This window comes from Arabidopsis lyrata (genome assembly GCF_000004255.2).
Source record: "Arabidopsis lyrata subsp. lyrata unplaced genomic scaffold ARALYscaffold_3, whole genome shotgun sequence".
NCBI classification, from domain to species: domain Eukaryota; kingdom Viridiplantae; phylum Streptophyta; class Magnoliopsida; order Brassicales; family Brassicaceae; genus Arabidopsis; species Arabidopsis lyrata.
Window position 1 is genome coordinate 21,940,333 of NW_003302553.1, and position 20,992 is coordinate 21,961,324.

Sequence of the window (20,992 nt, forward strand, 5' to 3'; positions counted from 1 at the left end):
TTCTATTCCTTTTGTGATAAAATTTAATTTATGCGCTTTACAAAAATATTGTATAATTAATATTCCGAATATCTTCTATATTAAAAGAGAGATTTTTATGTTTAGGTGGCAAACCCACAATTTTTCTTAACTATATATATTTTTAATTTAAATCTACTATCACTACAAAATAAAACACTTTCGATAATGTCAAATAATGAAAGTCACTTAGTAAACTGACTTTAAATTTTTTACAAAGGAACTTGCCGTCGGTTTACTAACCGACTAAAAAGTTGATTTCAATTTTTTGTTTATTTTCAAAAATTTTAAAATTTGTAGATGAGTCATTGGGCCTATTACACAAAATATGTTTATTTGGTTTAATTAACTCTTATGGTTAGAGACCTTGTAGTCTTCAATTGTATTAAATATTTTTTAATAAATTAATGAAATGTATATATTCTAATAAATATATATAAATTATTTAAACTAAGTAATAATTTACTCGTGCTGTACCTAGTTTTTATATGAAAACTATATCAACACTAGCAAAAGTATTTTAAATACATCCTTAAAATCAGTCGTTACTAAAAAATACACATCCTCCCATTTCAAAGATTAAAAATAAAACAAAACTAAACAATACATGTAACACACGTAGAAGATTAGGGTTTTGAGTTAGGCGGCCTCCTACCATCTAGTATAAACTAGATGTTAACCCGCGGTACACCGCGGACATAAATATTATTTGATTATTTTATTAATTATTAATTATAATATTTTATTTGACATAATACAATTTTTTATTAATTTAGATGTATAAAACTCAATATACTTGTATATATTTAAATGTATAAAACTCAATATAGTTGTATATATCAATTTCATTTTACTAAAATAGATTTTAAAAATTTCCAATAGATCAGTTACTTGTATTCAAATTATGCCATTTCCAATTTTATAAAGTTAGAGAAATAAGATATTGTATTTGATTTCATTTGAATCTATTGAGTTTAATAAAAATAAAATTTATGGTATATATGAACATATTTTTGGTGGAAAAGATATAACAGTTTTAAAAGTGTGTAAATTTAGAAGATAAAGTGTTTTGGATTTAATTTATGTCATTAGTAATAGTTAGTTAGATACAAAAAGTTTGTATAGAATACTTAAATTAATATTACTGTATTTGGTCAGAAAAAAAAAAAAAAAAACAAACCAAAACCAAAAACAAAAAGCAAAACCGAAGAAATGGCTTGGTTAGATGATACCAAACCGGTCGGTGCCTTAACGGAATTTTCAATTCCGACAGGCTTAGATCTTCAATTCACGATCCTCTGCAATCTTCAAGCTCTGAATTAAGCTTCTCATACTATCAAGATTTCGATTAATGTTTCGGATTGCAAATAAGTTCTCTCAAATTCCGATGGGATTGTAGCAGATCAAAACCTCCGGCGATTCAAATCTCCATGCAGCATTGAATCTAATCTGGCTACTTCAGTATATGCATGTAAAGGTTGGTGCTATAAACCGAGTGCGTAATCAAGCAATGGAGTACAGAAGACAAATCAATCAATTGTTCATTTCATAATCGGATCATTCTAAAGGTTAGTGATTGTTCAACTCGATGATTGAAACTACAATTGTTTGTTAAGGTATGTTAAAAATGTAGTAATTGCTGGTGAATAATAGGTAGAATTGGTAGTAGTTTATAGAAATGAATCAATCTACTATAACTCAGGTAAACGAATATATTATAGTGTTAACTGAAATTCTAAGAGAAGCATAAACGCTTGTTCAACTATTGATCTTAAATTCACTTTGAAATATGCTAGTTTACTGAGCCTAACTCCAGCACAAAGTCTGACGAAGATGGACAGAGGAGTAAAAAAAATAGAAAGAGAAGAATGCATCAACTCCATAAGAAAGCAAGGTTAGTCTCCAGAAACCAATCATGTATGAAGAATAGTTTCTTAGTTTCAGTGTTTTATTTTAAACGGAAATTGCAGAACTTAAGAGTATGAAAATGACTTCAGATTAGTTCAGTATGAAGATAGACATTTGATTGCCGATCTCCTTGCATCTTTGAGTTTGAAACTGTCTTGTTTATTAGAAATCACGTTCCTACAATAGGAAAACAAAGACTGATGCATTAAAATGGTGTGTGGTGGTTTTTCATACCATAACTGAAATCTTAAAAAGGAAATGGTAACTAAACTTACTGAAATCATAAAAAGTAAAAGGTAATTAAACTTACCTCATTGCAGAATTTCTCTGTAGATAACATTGTTCAGTTAATGTTTTGGAAAACTTCCTTGAAAACAACATTCGTTGTTTTCTTCTCAATCTTCCCTTCTTTGTTGAGTATTAGTATTCTCAAACCTTTCTTAGAAGTCACTCTAGACAACGCAACATATAGTTGGCCATGAGAGAAAACTGGTTTAGGCAAGTAAAGTCCAACTCGCTCAAGAGATTGCCCCTGACTCTTATTGATAGTCATAGCAAATGCAACAGATAGTGGAAACTGTCTTCTACGCATCTTGAATGGCAGTTTGGTGTCTGAAGGTGTAATGTTTATGAGAGGAATAAAAACGATATCACCAATCCTGTCTCCTGTTATAACTCTTGCTTCCACAATCTGATTTAATAGCTGCGTAATCTGAAGTCTAGTCCCGTTGCAAAGGCCTCCTTTAGGATCTATATTCCTAAGCAACATAACAGGAGCACCAATCTTTAAACGCAAAGCATGATTAGGCAAACCTGAAACCTTGATACTGTTTAAGAAATCTGGAGTAATAACAGGATTGTTAAGAGCATCAGAATCTGAAGGATCTATACTATCAGCAGATAGATAAATTCTTTCTGGACCTGTAGAATAAATGGGATATGATTAGTTACAACAGTAGCAACTTAGCAACAAAGCTATATAATAAGAAAGTAAATAGGTAAGAGTTAAAGTATACTCACTATCCAAATGCTCAAGCATATACTGATTGATTGTGTTGACATCATCATTCTTTGGTGCTAAAATAGCTCTCATTTGAAAGAATTTAGGATCACGGATTTCATGAAGCTTAGTTGGATCTCCATAAATTTCCCTAGTAATTGCTTCTATTGGATTGTCTGCTTCTGTAATCAGCAAATCTTCAGGAATATCTATCACAACCTCACCATCATTAGGCTCATTGATCCTACCATCACCAACAGCCAACAACCAATCTGAGAATTCTTGTATTTCTTTAGCTTCCTGAGCACTTAAACTGTTGTTTAGAAGTCGCATGTTCTTGGTCAACTTTAAAACTTTGCAGTGATCCCAAAGGTATGAAGAATTTAGAGATGACATAACAATTTCTGCTCTACCAGCATTAGTAATAACTGGAAGTACTTGTCTAAAATCACCTCCAAATACAACAACCTTTCCACCAAATACCTTGTTCTCTGCGTGTTTGATAATATCACAGAAGCTTTTATCTAAAGCTTCGAAACAAAACTTGCTCATCATTGGCGCTTCATCCCAGATTATGAGAGATGTTTCTTTAATCAAATCTGCTAAATCTGATTTAGCTTTGATCTTGCAAACAGAAAACTCATCAGGATTCAATGGAATAGAAAACCTTGAATGTGCTGTTCTTCCTCCTTCCAACAACAAAGAAGCAATGCCACTTGAGGCGACATTAAGACATATTAGACCTTTAGACCTAATAGCCGCAGCTAGTGTCTTCCAAATAAATGTTTTCCCTATTCCTCCAGAGCCGTAAACAAAGAAAACTCCACCTAAACCATTGAAAACTGCCCCGGTTATCTCATTGTATACACCTCTCTGTTCAGGAGTTAGCTTATCTCTCCACTCTGCATGCTGTTCTTCCAAGTTGGATTCAATGTTATATCTCAACTCATCAACAATAAGACGGTTTGAATTATCAATTCCCTCTCTTGTAGGCTTAGGGAAATGTTCGAAATCTTCTAGAGTTCCTCCATTGAACAACATAATTTTCTCTATCTCCTGAAGCGTGTAGTTCTTTATTTGAGCTTCTGTGAGTGTAAGTTCTGCAAATAGTAGTGTGGAAGTTAAAACAGGCGATTTAAAAATTGTACTGAAAACAACATTTAAAAATTAGAGAAGCGTATTCTAAAACCTGGATTCTTGTACTCTAATTTCTTCTTAGCCAGGATATCTTCAGCTAATAGATGCCATGTTTCTGACCAAACATGTTCTGGTCTTGCTAGAGACATAGATAGAAGCATCATTGAAAAAAAATTCCTCAAAACAGGAGCAAAACTATGCTGACCTAATTCAATCAGACCATCAATGTAGACTTGATCATCATCTAATATGCCACGTGCGAAACATGCTTCCTTGTAAGTTGGATAAACCACACCTTGATATGTTTTTATGTCATCATAAGTCTGTGGACCTCTGACTATGTTGAGCAGTACTCGAAGATAGTATTCATCTTCCATTTTCCTAGGGACATAATTAATACGACCCAAAGCCCAGCCTCTAGATCTCTTCTTAAACTGCTTATTCTTTCCATCCCAAGTAAAATAGGCTGGTATTTCCGCATATAGACACTCTCTTGCACGCTTTCCATTCTTTCCGACTGCATTTTTTCTATTCAATGTCAACCAAGCCATAAACTGAGAATCTTCATTGGATACACGATCTAGAACATCTGCTATTTGTGACTTTGGATCGAAATATATTGGTTGCTTTCCTTCCACATGAAAAGATAATTTCAAGACTGGGGTTGATCTGTGTTGAATAGGAAATTTGAAAATTCTCCAAACCGCCTCTGAAGCTGATACATATCTATAGACATACAAAAACTGAATTCCAGAAAATTGTAACAGGATAAAAACTTTCTAATCTACATAATACTAAGTTAATAACATACCTGCAGTCAAACCAATCTTTTATTTCATCCTTCTTTTTCTCATTTGAATCTGGTTCTTGAGTTGTAGTTGTTGTATCACCAATTGCTGTAGAACCAGTTGCTGTTTCACCTGTTGTTGGCTGATTTATAGGCTCAACGATCACTGTAACCATATCTGGTCCTTTGTTTATATACTTAAATAAGTATTTGATAGAACCATTTTGATTGCACCATTCCACGTTGATATGAGCATTATATCGAAGAGAGAGCTTCTTATTATAAGGGACAACGTACCTATTGTCACATTTAACATCACCTTTCTCAATATAAGCTTCTGTGAGCCTCCTCCTATAGACAGGATAACCATCACTACCAACCTTAGTGATCTCTTGATGTTTTTTTGGGTATAGCTTAGAACACTGGCCATCAACCATACACGGAGAATTTGGATTCGCTGAGCCACATGGTCCATGAATCATAGAGTTTTTGATAACTTCATATAGCTCTGGTTCTTTTTCTTTGTCTGGAATTTCTGCAGATATGATCTTGTCAATGTCGTCCGCTGTTGGCAGTTTACTATTAACATCCATAAATAAGAGGATGTGAGCATGAGGCAATCCTCTTTTCTGGAATTCAACAGTATACATAGCTGGAAGAGGAAAAAAAGCAATAGTTAGGAAAAACAAATAGCATTTTCTGTATTCTTAAACTATAAAACCGACACTGTAAAATGAAAAACTTACATGCAGCTGTCTTTCCAAGCATTTTTCTTTCTGTTAAGTCTTTCATCAGAGAATCCAATTTCATTTTGAATATCCTCGCCACGATGTCCGGTCTATCATCAGCAGTTAACCCTCTTGCTTCACAATATCTTGTAATCTCAGGCCACTTAGGATTACATGTAAAGGTGATGAAAAGATCTGGGAAACCATAACGCTTACAGATAGCCATAGCATCGTAATAGCTTTGGATCATATATCTAGGTCCACCAGTGAAAGATGCTGGAATAAGAATCTGATTTCCTTCTTCAGCCATATCTTTGGTTCCAGAGTTAGCAGCTGCTTTAATGGAGTTGAAATTCTCACATCGTAGCTTAGACTGATTAAACTTGATATAAGAGAGGCGGTTTGATTCAATAGTTGTATATGCATCACACAGAAACTGTTGGAACAACCTCTTTGATTCAAGCAGAGTATGACACTCATTTTCCCTCTCTTGAATGCGGAAAGCAAACCACTGTCTCATACTTATACACTTTTTCTTCTTGTTGTTGCTTGATTTGTAACACTTCTCAATACCAGGCCTGTAACCATCTTCACCATAGCAAAATATTAGAGGGTATTGTAGAGCCAAATAGGAAATATGAATCTGGCTTATCCTCTTTAGGCGTCCATTTGAGGATTTTTCTAGAATTATATCACGAACTGGCATGTCAGGAATGAAATCACCAGGGATCAAAGCTGCAACCTCTCCAGCTGTAGGCATACTGTATTGCCTCCCATCAACACCTTGACGATCAGCAACAATCCGCATATGAAATGGTTCATCATCATTAGATTGAAACCTCTCTCTTGCAGACCTGAATTTCTTGACATAAGGGTTTGATTCATTCAGCATTTTTATTATTGCTTAAATCAGTTCCTTGTTCAGTTTTTTTTTCCAAGAGGTAGACTTTAGATTTTTACCCTTCCTGTAATGACCATAAGAAGACACAGAGTTAGATAACTACAGCTGAATATAGTATCGAAGTTAATATAACAGTAAATCTGCAATGTTTTTGAATACTATTATAACTCTTACCCGATGACAGTAGCTCTCTGATCAACTTCAGATTCAGTATCAACTATATAAAGTTGTGAATACTTAGCATAATCACCAGCAGCAGGTTTTAATCCCCCAATTTGATGATAGTTTCCTCCTTGCAATCGAAACATTGCAGGTCCTTTACCTTTAGGCATAGATTTATCTACCTTCCCACCAAGGGAGGTCATTGCGAAGAGCATATTATAAATCCTTAAATTCTCTCTGAAATTTCTACTAATTGCATCTTTTCCTTTAAGAAGCTTTTTAATAAGCTCTGGTGATTCCTTGAGAAATGGCAATTTCACACTGCCTTGCCCACAACATAGAGTAAATGTTGGATCCTTACTACTGTTTCTTTTGTTTATGCGCTCATCAAACCACATCAAAGCACCACAATACTTACACGTGTATGTAGGATCACCATGATCAAGATATCCTAAAGGAAAAATAGAGTGTTAGTAATATGTACGCAACAAAGGATGCTATATGTTGAGGTTTGCAAATAAATGTCTATTATGTATTATATTCTTAAGTTCTAACCTGTTTTTTTTGCTTTTGCTGCTGCCCTTTTCGAGGGGAAAGCCAATCTTGGCCTACCTATTTTCTTAGGTAGATTTTTATTTTGAGTCACTGCTTTCCTTTCTACACTTTTCCTAGTAACACTTACAGTAGGAGTAGTTAATTCTTCTCTTGATTCATCCGCTGAACTACTCAAGTCAATAACTTGTTGTGGAGAATTAAATATATGTTCAGTAGAAGGTTCCTGAACAGGAGCCGAGTAACCTTCTTCAACTTCATCTTCTGTGCTGCTAACAGAGTAGTCTTGTGTTCCATCAGATTCACTGTCATTCATTCCAATATAATTAATATGCTCCATACTTTCATCATCAGTGCTACAATCTGTTAAGGTTGGCAGTACTGGTTCTTTTCCTTTGCCTAGATAGTACAAAAACATATATAATTAAGTAATGTATTTAGATAGTAGATTGGTAAAACTCTGAAAACTAAGACAATAACTTAAGAAATGTCTGTTACCTTTGTCTGAAGGAGAAAATGATGCATTAGCAAAGGCGTCTTGTAAATTTCTGATATGGCAGTTATTTTCTTGTGGAACAGGTGTACAGTCTGACGGTTTGCCTAAGCATGAAGTAGGAAGAGCAGGACCAAGTGGTTGTTGTGTATGTTTTGAAGATAATGATTGCTGCGGACTCCTTGGGGTCTTACTTGTTTCATCATTTCTGCAAGGAAGATTGGTAATATCTCTAAACACTCTGCTAAAGGCTGATTTTAGAGGGACAACACCATTTGTGTTAAAGACAGTAGCTTGAGTAATTTGGCTCTGCGGTGTTGGAGTCTGAATAACACGTGATCTTTTAGCTGGTTTAGGAGAAGAGTTCAAGTCTATAAGAGGATAGTATTGCTTAGAGCCAGTAGCTTGAGTAATTTGGTTCTGCGATGTTGGAGTTTGACCAAACTGGACTGTTTTAGCTGTTTTAGGTGAGAAATTCAAATCTATAAGAGGGTAGTTAGGCTTAGAGCTAGTAGTTTGAGTAATTTGGCTCTGCGATGTTGGAGTTTGAGTAACACGGGATCTTTTAGCTGGTGTAGGTGAAGAGTTCAAGTCTAAAAGAGGGTAGTCTGGCTTTTTTTTCATATTTGCAAACAAAAGAAAAACAGCGAGTTTAAGCAAAATGGTTCTTCTGATAAACAATGAACTTCATACTGAAATAGCCTTTTAAAAATTAAATGGCAGATACGCCATTGATCAAGTAATATTGATCTGTTGATAAAATATAGACAGTTACTATATTCTAGGCATTGAGATCAAGTTAGATGGTTCAATGATAATATTTAGAAAATCTGTCCAATATTATCGTTAGTGATTCATATACTAACTGATATGTTTATAATTACACAGATTAAGGAAATACAGCAAGCAATGAGGATCTTGATAGATGCTTATCTTGATTGATGCTTGTCTAAAGCTAACCAATACCTTTAATATCTAGGTATGTTTTCTAAACATTTTCTTAAACCAAATCATTTAATTTACTAAAGTAAACGAATTAACCTAAATAGTTACTGTTTGAGATTTAGTTAGAATTAAATTCATAATTAATTTATAACCTTTTTTCTTTTAACAGACCTATCTTAAACTTGTAGACATCAAAATACCAAAAAACCACATAAATTGTCAAACAGATTCAATACAGATAAAATATTAAATAGAAAGAAAGTTTGCAAACTCTTGTGCAGAGTTGCCGTAGTAGTTGATAATAAACAAAAAGAAAATTAAAAACATTAAGAGTTCAAAACATAAACTTAAAACATAACACCAAAACATTCAGAGTTCTTCAAAAGAGCTAGCCACCGTAGAACATGCACAGATATCCCTCACAATAATTAGTTCTCCTCAACCATCTCCATCATGACATCTTCCTCATCACTTGAAGTATCTTCGAAAGAGCGCCTAACAGAAATATAGTTGCATTTATGTTAACACTGAAAAATGAAAAACATAAAAGAAGTGTAAAATATAAACGATACTTACAGGTAGCTTGGTAAGTCTAGCTCATAAATGGGATCAATGTAGAGACGTGAACAGCAAGATTCACTCATTAAGACATTTTTTCCTATAGTACAATAATAAACACAGTCAATATAACACTGCAAAAATAAGTTCAGCAATAGCAAAATCTCATTAAAACCTACCACAGTACGATGAGATCCTCCGGAAACGCAAGACTGCAACTATCTTATCATAGTTGTAATCTACAGAGCTAATTCTTCTGGACCAAGCGTTGATAAAGAACTCACACCACTTACCAATAGCAACGCATTTGATAGTCTCACCCCTAGATTTCATGTAGCCATCAAAGCATATTGTTTTTAACAGATATAACATGATAACAAAATTTTGAATCTTGTACAAAATTAGACAGAAATATAGTAAACTTACACATTGTTAGCAATCTTGAAACAGACATAGCGAGCTTCATAATCTGTCTCACCAGGACGACAAACAAAGGGAAACCTTTCAATGGTGGACACAGCAGAGATCACACCCATAGCATCTAAAAAAACAAAACACAAAATGGTTGGAAAGACATATAAATAGATAACTATATAACTTGAACCTAGGCTCTTTTATTACCAGTCACATAGGTTCCATCATCTGGATGAGGGTTGCTGATAGAATCATGAGTCATAAAGTCAAAGAAATTGCTATAACCCCTAGATCTAACAGGCCACATTGTTGTTTGTCTGATACACCTAATCTGAAGTGGAAATGGTGCAAATCTGGCTTGGTATTCTGAGGGTACGACTGGTTGGAAGTCAGACATGTAATACCACAAACCTTCTTTGAGTCCAGGTTGAAAGTTAAAAATGTAGTTGTTTCTAGCAATTGTTGCATCGCAGAAATTACCCTATACAAACAAAAACAAAAAAGTCAAGAGATATTAAGTAAGAGAAGAAAGTAAGTGGATGATCTTCACTATGTTTTAAAACAGAAGATAAGAATTACAAACAAACCTTTTCATCTACGAGAATCATGGTGGTTACATCACCATTCAATGGTGGATTGTGATGCCAGATACGCATTATCTTAACATAAACCCTCCACTCTGTAGAGTTAACACGAATTTGGGAAAAAAGATGCATATCAACCATGTTTTTTAACGATTCTGCTCTGCTTTGAGAAGGGAAGTTACAGTGTTTCTTTTTCAATTCTAAACGATAGGTCTACTTGGTTATATAGAGATATTGATGAAGAGGCATAATAAATTGTTAAAGAAAATAAGGGAAATCGAAACGTTATTAATTGTTTTATTAATATACTCTATATTTTTTAGATTATAGGGAATCATTGATAATGATTGAAAAGTTGTCAGTTACCAAAATGATTACTTTTGAAGATTGCATGTCAAATATGAAAGATTGAGTATACAGTATATATAGACACTATATATACATCTAAGAATTTTAATATCCTAAATATATCAAGTTATACGGAATCTTAGCACTTCACATATATGTAGATGTATCTATATTATGCTCTCTAATTAATTAGGTTTATAGATGAATTATAGGGTAAGCACGAAAGACTATATTTGCAAGGTTAATTAATATAGATTTAAGACTATAATTTTAAGAAATGATAAATTGAAATAAAATAGCATCCAACGAAGACTAACAATAGAAAGAAATCACCAAACAGAATAGCAAGCAATAATAGAAATCAAAGTCTTAGAAATCTGAAAGCAATAAGAAAACAAAGCAGGTAATAAATCAAATCATAGCAACCATTCTTCACTTCTTTTCAACCTTGACCTTCACAACACCTTTAACACATTTCCCCTCCTTCTTCACCTCATGTGTACCCACTCCACCATTGGATACAACATTGTTAGTCTTAGGCTCAGATTTGTAAGCATCATCATTAATCACCACAGCAACCTTGGCAGCTATGTCCTTCACATTTGCCTCTTGATCCTTAGTAATAGAATCTTCATCACCAAAGTCAATAGGTTCAATGCACAACTTCTTAGAAGAAGAAGAATGATCAGAAGAACCGGGATTGTCAGCATAAACACGTTTTGATGATGGAGTGACAGAGTCAGAAGTCTCTTGACTCATCTCCAGCATTAGTGGCACCTGTAATAAAACAAACGATGAAATTAATACTATAACTTAGCTTGTTTTAAGATCCATGTACTAACAATTGTTCTATGCTAAATATGTTCTGACAAAACAATCACCTGATCACCAGATACAATAGATGCAGGATTGACCAACTCATGAGAATCCTCCAGCAATTGTTCCTCAAGCAGAAGGCCATCTTTCTGCAACACTTTAGATACCTTGTATATCTCCTTCCCATCCCAAATATTCTCTTTATCAATAGACACCAGGAAAAGAAATGTCCTTCCAAATAGATTTTTAACTGCATCTGGTATGTTCTCCGGATCATCAATCTGAAATTAAAAACTATTCAGGAATTTGTGTGTCTAGAACAATGTAAAAAAGATATTAACATATATAGTAGTGCATCAAACCTCATCAACGGAACCATTAAGCACAGATGTAGCAGACTCTCCAATGATTTCAGAGCAAACTGAATCAAACAGCAACAATTTAGCTTCACCAGTGTTGTCCATCACCTTAGCATAGAGCATAAACCTGTATAAAATGTAAACAATAATGTATATGTAGATATAATTTTCGTCTATAGACTAATAACATAGCTATTTCAGAATTTTTTACCTAGCCACGACATTAGTGACCACAGATTTGCAAGTGTCACACCAGAACCTTGGCTTTTTCCCTTTGTTATTCACACCATTCACTCCATGGTGGATATGTGTGACTTTCTTATTGCAAGCACGACAGCTAATGTAATACCAAGCCCAGTCGGTATCAATTGCATAGATTGTACACATCAACCTTGCCTTGCCAATCTAGAAAAAAAGTAGATTTTAATATGGATATTTATAGACATTAAAACGTTTTCTAATGATAGTAAACATAACTAATTACCTCGACAGAGTTGAGGAGATCCACAATGGTTTTCCTGGGATGATCTAAAGAAGTATCATCCTGATTGGCAACAACAATCTCAAACTTCGGGACTCTCTCACGGAAGATACACATTGCACCATCACTTGGGAGACTATATGTCAAAAAAACATGTATATATATGTTAGTTCCATAGTACAGAAGTAAGCACAATTGGATAAACTATTAAATCACATACAAAATGTACCTTTGAACAAACACAGCAATTTCAGGGATTGCTGGATTAACAAAAACTTGTGAAGCATCAAATGAGTTAGACAGAGTCTTTACACCTGTAGATTACAAATAAGATATATGAGGCATAACTTCTATATAAACGGTCCCAGTATATTGATATGGTTGCTAAGATTATGTTTTATGTACCTTTGAAGGATTTGATCTTCACAAACCTCAACAAACAGACAACAGGACGTCCACCAGCATCCTGGCTTCCTCTGTAAACAGTCTCAGCAAATGATCCCCACAAGGTAACACCGATCCTTTCATCACTTTTATGTTCAAAACAGAACATGTTCAGTAGGATAAGTAAAGATACTAACCAAAAAATTGAAAATTCTTACGTTTCATTTCTCATTTCAAACTCAATCTTGCTAGTTAGTTTGTTATTGGCTTCAAGAGTTAACAACTCTCCAATCATAACAATCTGGCCAATTACATCTATAAAATAAAAATAGAGATAAAAATATATCATGTTCTGTTTCTAAAGTGTAGATTGATTTATTTAATATCTTTAAATAAAAAAGATACTTACCAACCAATATGTATGGATTAAGATCTCCATTTTGAATTCTTTTGAAACTGGCTAGTGACAGGTAACTTGAGTCAGAGACAGGATCACATGGAAAGACATGAGTTCCATTTGTGAAAGTCATCTTATATAGATGAGAGGTTGGACGAAATTGGCCACTGGCATAATTGAGAGCAAAGATCTCAATGAACACCCAATGACCAACAGGTAAGCTTGAGACATATCTGCTCACCAGTTCCTTCTTCACAGTAGCATGAATCTTTTTGCCCTGTTATAGTTTATAGAAACAGTAGAGTCAGATAAAAATATTAGCTTTAAAATGGTTTAATGCAAACTAATTAACAATTATTATGTAACAGATTTACCTCAATGTCAGATAACACCAACTCTAGAGTTTCACCAGTGTTGGATGTGTACTGATGCCAGGAGTGAAGTACCTTCACTTGGACTCTCCACTGTGTGGTGTATGGCCTGACATCTTTGAGGTAAGCAAATGTTGCAACAGCCATTATATGCTCGATTATGTTTAGAGAAAATAATATGATTAGAGGGGGTGAGTGCTGATGATGATGAGAGGTTTTGATATGGAACTATATATAGGGTGATAGAATAGGTTAAAGAAAACTTGATGACAAAGCATATTGGTATCGCAATCTCTTCCAAATCGGCATAAAATATATGCATTGTTAAGATTATGGAATATAGATTAATGGTTATCAATGAATTGGTTGAGGTTTCCAGAAATCTATGGGAAGGAGAGGATAACTATAAGATTCTCTTAAATGATAAGAACTGAGCGTAGGCGGGAAAATAAATTCAATTAGTAGAGGGAAAATGTATTTCGAAGTCATTTAAATTGATAGTAGCAGAAGCAAGATTTGTTAAAGATTGCATTGACGAAAATGGAGGAACAAAAGAGATGATAAGGTATGTGAGAAGTAATTTGTTTTGATTGTGTAAATATGAGTGGAATAAATTAGGTATGATTAGATTCCGGAGATATTTGATTAGCGAAATAGTTTAGGAATATGTGAAGTGCGGATTGGTAGATTAAATATGGAATTATAGAAGTAATTAGAGTGAATATTTCAATGTGGTTTTAAGACAACATTCCTTAAATCTCTTATCCTAGATCCGAATATGATTAAACCGGGTAAAACCCGGATCCAAAAGACTTTTTGCAAAAATCCCCTGTAAAAATGTATATGTAGATAAATCCAGCTTCTCTTGTCTCTCTAATATCTTCGTAAACCTCTCTAACTTTGATTTTTCCACATATGATTAGATTTTGATTCTCTATATCCTTCAAGCTTACGTCACTACAAGAAAACACAGCAACTCCTGACGGTATTTCTGACAGACAACAATCCATCGGAAATTACCGACGAATTACCGACGGAATTCAAGCCATCGAGACTCGTCCGTAGTCCGTCAGTAATTTCTGACGGTGTTACATCCGTCGGAAATATATAACGAGAACCCGATGGCGTTTTGACGGCATATGTGCGTTAGTAATATCTGTCGGGAATTCGTCAGTTTATTGTTACCGTTACCATAACCGTTTGAATATTTTAATTTCCTACAGAATACCGACGGCTTCGTGACGGAATATATCCGTTACCTATATCTGTCGGGAATCCGTCGATTATTTGTTACCGTTAAAGTAGCCGTTCTTTTAGCCGTTTGAATTTTTGTTTGTGACGGAATATCGACGGATATCCGACGGACGCCGTTAGAATTTTTTTTTTATAAATATGCATACCCACTCATTCTCAACAACACACTCATTCTAACACCATTCTTCCATTCTCTAAAAGAAAATAACGAAACAAAAAAAGATGTCTTATTTTAGATCGTGGATGGACGAACCAATGATGGATCCAGAGTCAAACTTATTAAGAGACGAATACGCTCAAGGGGTATGTGAGTTCGTGGAATTTGCTTGTCAACAACCAGAAGCAAAGAAAACCCGTAAGTTGAAATGTCCATGTTCTCTTTGCGGGAATGCCCATAATATTAGGATTGATTTAGTTTGGAATCACTTGTATTGCAATGGGTTTATGACGGGTTATAAGATTTGGTTTCTTCATGGAGAACGACCGGATTATGCTAGTACTAGCAAACCATATATTATGGATAGCGTAGAAGAACGTAGAACGGAAGTAAATTTTGGTGTAGGTACTGTTCAGATGGTTAATGATGCCTATAGAGAAAATATACAGTCGACTGGTACAGATGAAGATAGAATAGAGGAACCTAACTTAGAAGCCCAAATGTTTTTCGGAATATTAGACGCAGCTAAACAACCTCTATACAAAGGCTGTAGAGATGGTCATTCGCTTTTATCATCTACAAGTAGATTGATGACGATAAAGACAGGCTAGAATTTGGCTGAAGATTGTGTGGATGCGATAGCAGATTTTGTGAAAGACATTTTGCCTGAAGATAATATTTCACCAGCTTCATACTACGAGGTTCAGAAACTGGTAGCTGGTCATTCGCTTTTATCATCTACAAGTAGATTGATGACGATAAAGATAGACTACAATTTGGCTAAAGATTGTGTGGATGCGATAGCAGATTTTGTGAAAGACATTTTGCCTGAAGATAATATTTCACCAGCTTCATACTACGAGGTTCAGAAACTGGTAGCTGGTCTTGGTTTATTGTATCAGATTATAGATGTGTGTGTCGACAATTGTATGATATATTGGAGAGAAGACGAAAACCGGAGAAGATGTAAATGGTGTCGCAAACCACGATTTCAGGAAACATCTGGCAGAGTTCCAGTCCCTTATAAGCGAATGTGGTATTTACCAATAACTGACAGGTTGAAGAGATTATACCAATCAGAACGTACGGCTGAGGCAATGAGATGGCATGCAGAGCATAGAAGAGATGGAGAGATCACGCATCCTTCAGATGCAGAAGCATGGAGACATTTTCAGTCAGTGTATCCGGATTTTGCGTACAAGCGACGTAACGTATACTTGGGATTATGTACAGACGGTTTCAACCCATTTGGGAAGCACGGAAGGCAATATTCGTTGTGGCCGGTAATCCTAACACCTTACAATCTGCCACCATCGTTGTGCATGCGCCGAGAGTTTCTATTCCTCTCAATTCTCGTTCCGGGTCCAGAGCATCCAAAGAGATCACTTGATGTCTTCTTACAGCCATTGATCTATGAGTTGCAAATGTTTTGGGAGCACGGTGTTGAAGCATATGATGTATCATATCAACAGAATTTTCAGATGCGTGCCGTACTAATGTGGACCATAAGCGATTTTCCAACATATGGTATGTTATCTGGGTGGACAACGAATGGAAGATTATCGTGTCCGTATTTTCAAGATAACACAGATGCCTTCCAATTGAAGCACGGATGGAAGACATGTTGGTTTGATTGTCATAGAAGATTCCTACCTCCCGATCACCCTTATCGTCGCACAAGAAATTTGTTTAAGAAGAATAGGTACGTGTTTGATGATCCACCTCCAGGTGTAGATGGTGCGAGTATATTGACTCAATTCAGAGATTTTGGAGCAGCGAGGACTCCTGATGTTGGTGGTAATGGGCATGATCCTGTTGATGGTGCTGGTGTAAATCACAATTGGCACAAACAGAGCATTTTTTGGGATTTGCCGTATTGGAAAGATCTTTTGTTGAAACACAATATAGATGTCATGCACACTGTGAAGAACTTCTTTGACAACATCATGAACACCACTCTAAACGTCCCAGGGAAGACAAAAGACAATTTGAAGTCTAGATTAGACTTGCCAGATATTTGTTCTCGGCGTGAGCTTGAGGTAATGGCGAACGGGAGATGTCCAATTCCGATCTATCGGTTAAATGCGGCTTCAAAGATGGCTTTCTTCGATTGGATTACCCATGAGGTAAAGTTTCCCAATGGTTACGCATCGAATTTGCGTAATTGCGTAGATATTTGAGAAGGGAAGTTTACAGGAATGAAGAGCCATGATTGTCATGTTGTTATGCAGCGACTTCTTCCATTTGCCTTTGCCCATCTTCTACCAGCAAACGTCCATGAAGCAATTGCAGGTACATTTTAGTATTAAATTGCAAATATATCATTATATATAGTAAAACTTCTATAAATTAATAATATTGGGATTAAAATATTTTATTAATTTATAATGATATTAATTTATTGTTTTGATTGTAAAAATATTTTTATAAAAATATGATTTAAAACATTTGATCTACATAAAATTAATATTTTGAAAGTTATATATTTTATAGTTTTAGACTTAAGAATTTAATATTTCTAAAAGAAATAATTTATTTGACAATGAATAACAAAGATTATGCATATTAAATCTATTATTTTATCGTGTTTATTAATTTATCGACTATTAATTTATATAGGTTTAATTGTATCTACTATTTTTAATATATATTAAATTTGTTTAAACATGCAGGAATTGGTGCTTTCTTTCGCGACTTATCAAAAAGATCACTTACGGTTGACGGTATCCGAAATTTGGAACAAAATATACCCATTCTTCTTTGCAATCTTGAGAAGATATTTCCACCGTCTTTTTTTGATGTTATGGAACATCTACCTATTCATCTACCGCGAGAAGCAGCACTAGGTGGTCCTGTCCAATATCGATGGATGTATCCTTTTGAACGGTACATGTTTCACCTCAAGAAGAAGGTTAAGAATTTAAGCAAAGTCGAGGGCTCTATTGTGGCACAAAGCATTAATGAAGAAGCCTCACACTTTGCGGAATATTACTTTCCGTCAGATGTACGTACTAAGAGTCGACGTCCTTCTCGTCATGACGATGGAGGCGAGCAACCAACGTATCCTGTCTACGTCCCAAGCTTGTTTACTCAAATTGGACGCCTTAGTGGCAAATGGAAGAAACGAAAACTATCAGAGCAGGAGTATACGCACTTGCATATGTATATTCTCACAAACTGTGAGGATATTCTTGAATATGAGAGGTACGTATTAAAATTTGATTATGTCTAATAATAATTAAATTTTTTTAATTAATGAATATAACTCTAACTATTTTTTTTTTACAGGATTTACAAGGCTGTAGTACGCTCCTATTATCCGGAGTTTACAGAAGATCAAATTGTTGACCTTAAAGAGAAGGAGTTCTCGTGTTGGTTGCAATACTATGTAAGTTATAAAAGAAAATTTAAAAATTTCGGTGGTAACCTCTATATTAATTAACTGCCATAATAATGTTATAGGTATCAGATGGAGTTTCTAAAGGTCAATCATTTCCAACATGGTTACTAGAGTTCTCTAGCGGACAAAACTACATTGCAAAATCCTACCCGAGGTATTGCACAAGAGGATATGCTTTTAGGATTTATGAAGATGGAACTAGGAGGACCACAACTGATTCTGGTATATCTGTTCAAGCTGGTGGTGTTGTATACTATGGTATCCTTAGAGAAATATTGGAAATTTGCTACCCAGGAATGTTGAACATGAGATGCATTGCATTTTTGTGTGACTGGTACGATCCTGTGGTTGGTAGTGGTGTACGAGTTGACCAATTCGGTGTTACATCAATAGACTCAAGACGAAGGTTATTGAAATACGATCCATTTATACTTGCATCACAAGCAGACCAAGTATGTTCATTTATTAACATTCAGTTACAAAATCATAGATGATATAATTAAATATTTCCATTGATTGTTATAGGTATGCTATATCAATTACCCTCGAGTGACGCGCGTCAACGACCCATGGATAACAGTGACGTCGGTAAACCCAAGAGGTCAAGTATATGGAGTTGCAGCCCACGAGCCTCTACAGGCAAGCGGAAGTTGTCAGATGGCTTCAGTTGAGCATTCCCTTGAAGTTGATCTTATGGTTGACTTCACCTTATTTGAAGATGAAATAGTGCATTCAGAGTCAGAGGAATCAGTTGGAGAATTTGATGATGATATAGACTCAATTCCTTCTGACTATTCAACAGATTCAGAGTAGATAATAAATGTTAACTTTATGTAAGACAATATTTGGTACTACGTTTTATAATAAATTATTTATACTAGCTATGATTTAATTAATGATAAAAGAATGGGGATCGGAGGAACAAAATTAGAAAAGACAAGAACACATGAGATTGTCTAATAAATTTGGAAGACTAATGTTAAAATAAATGTATTTTGATACCTTGATGGAAATTTGGCATAAACATGAAAAAATCTGAACTTGAAATAAATCTTGAAATATATATTAACATCAAATAAATTGAAAATATTAGTATAAAATCAAATAATTTTGGAAACTAAGTCTATAAATAAATAATGAGTAAATTTGGAAATATACCCTATTTTTGTTTACACTTTTGAAAAATATCTTTTCTTTAATTTTCTTTTAAAAACTAACTTAAATATGTAAAGTTACTAAAATTTACTTAAACTTAATAACAATTGATCAAAATATCTATATTTTAAATAGAAAATAAATTTATTGATAATAAATAAAATATTTAATTTTACAAAGTTTTTATATAACTAAAAATTCCAAAAATTTACTATCATAAATATTTTTTATAAAATAATGCATAACAACATTCTACCGATATTAAGTCATGATTTTTGTTAAGTCATGTGTTATTTTTTTAAACAATAAAGAATAACAAACAAATTCAAAGAGAATCATTGATTGAAGCAAAGTTTTGTGAAATGTTGAGTTGAAAAATGTGTTTGGAGTGTTGGAGATTATTTTACTTTATATAACATGACAAATAATATTAAGTGAGATTTTATAATATTTTTAGATATTATCTTGTTAAATTTTAATATATAAATATGATAGACCATATTAGTTCTAAATATATATATAACTTTAATTAAAATTATCTTGATTTTTTTTTCTTTCCCTAAATTTCGAATTTAGTTTATTGATTAAAAATATAGCTTTAAATTTAAATTAATACCAAATTTTCATATATATAGATCAAAATTGTAGTTTTCATCAAAAAGATAAAGGTATTTTTCAAAGAATAACTTAAAAACAGGGTATTTTTCAAAATAACCCTAAATTAATTTGAGAACTGAGTTTAAAAGATAAATATTAAATTTGCCATTATCGACGGATTCCCGACGGACATAAGATTTTCATCGGGTTTAAGGTTGGTGAACGCGGTTACACGTGGATAACGGCGGTTACACGTGGATTACGGTCCGTCGGGAATCCCTCGGAAAATACCGACGGATTCCCGAGGGATTTGGGTATCAAATTTAGAAACTTTATAACTTACCGCATTGTAAAACATATTTTAATACGTCTTAAACTCTAGTAATTGGTTTACACCCATTGTATAACTATAATTTAAGTTTTTGTTAATGTTAAAAGAATTTCAATAAAAGTGTTTCTATATATACTTATAATGTTACTAATTAAGTGTTTGATGTTGTGAGTCTTCTAAACTTTTTTTTTTTATGAGAATTTGTTTAAGGAAACATGTATAAAAGCTGAGAACTTACACTAATGTTAGTGGTAAGTGAGTAACAAATAGATTTTTGAAACTATTTATGAACTTTTTTTAGGTTTTGTGTTAAAATCCCGTAATCCCTTGGTAATTCGTCGGGAATTTTGATCAGAAATTCGATTTCCGTCGGAAATCCGTCGGTTATAACCACAAAATTTAACCCGGGAACATTCCCAAAATATTTGGAAATCGCGGTTTATTTAATTTTGTTAATAAACCGAGGGCAACCCGATGAGTGTGTCTGTCAGGAATCCGACTATAAATACAAAAACCCTCTGTTTTGCCGACCCATTTTCTCCACTTTCTCTCACTTTCTAACCCAGAATTTTTTCCTCCGTATATCTCAACTTCTCTCTTCGAATCTTCCTAATTTCATCACCTTAACCACTCAACGATGTAAGCTTTTCATCCATTGAACTATCTATTTCATGTTTACATCAGATTTTTGGATTTGGAATATACAAATTAGGGTTTGTAGATGAGTCATTGGGCCTATTACACAAAATATGTTT

General features: G+C 34.0%; 1 protein-coding gene across 4 annotated transcripts; it reads left to right on the forward strand.

Annotated features, from left to right (window-relative positions):
• The first annotated feature begins 1,217 nt into the window (after positions 1-1,217).
• LOC110230550 lies at positions 1,218-19,034 on the forward strand. Of its 4 annotated transcripts, none has more exons than XM_021033881.1 (12): positions 1,218-1,586; positions 1,815-1,912; positions 7,773-7,909; positions 8,575-8,665; positions 12,605-12,700; positions 13,040-13,188; positions 13,341-16,880; positions 16,986-17,046; positions 17,427-17,958; positions 18,043-18,142; positions 18,217-18,606; positions 18,680-19,034. In XM_021033881.1, the coding sequence occupies exons 7-12, from the start codon at positions 15,507-15,509 to the stop codon at positions 18,965-18,967; spliced, it is 2,745 nt and encodes a 914-aa protein (XP_020889540.1). In that variant the 5' UTR covers positions 1,218-1,586; positions 1,815-1,912; positions 7,773-7,909; positions 8,575-8,665; positions 12,605-12,700; positions 13,040-13,188; positions 13,341-15,506; the 3' UTR covers positions 18,968-19,034. The 4 variants fall into 4 exon arrangements, with proteins under 4 accessions (XP_020889540.1, XP_020889539.1, XP_020889543.1 ...); XM_021033880.1 differs by having other exon boundaries at positions 13,046-13,188; XM_021033884.1 differs by having other exon boundaries at positions 13,046-13,188; positions 18,217-18,560; positions 18,680-18,807.
• Positions 19,035-20,992: the final 1,958 nt, after the last annotated feature.

Bases quoted from the DNA above. Each gene is read 5' to 3' on its own strand.
- LOC110230550 (XM_021033881.1), top strand. From the start codon at position 15,507: ATGACGATAAAGATAGACTACAATTTGGCTAAAGATTGTGTGGATGCG. The intron at 16,881-16,985 runs GTAAAGTTTCCC...GTTGTTATGCAG, and splicing joins TCGATTGGATTACCCATGAG to CGACTTCTTCCATTTGCCTT. The intron at 18,607-18,679 runs GTATGTTCATTT...TGATTGTTATAG, and splicing joins TTGCATCACAAGCAGACCAA to GTATGCTATATCAATTACCC.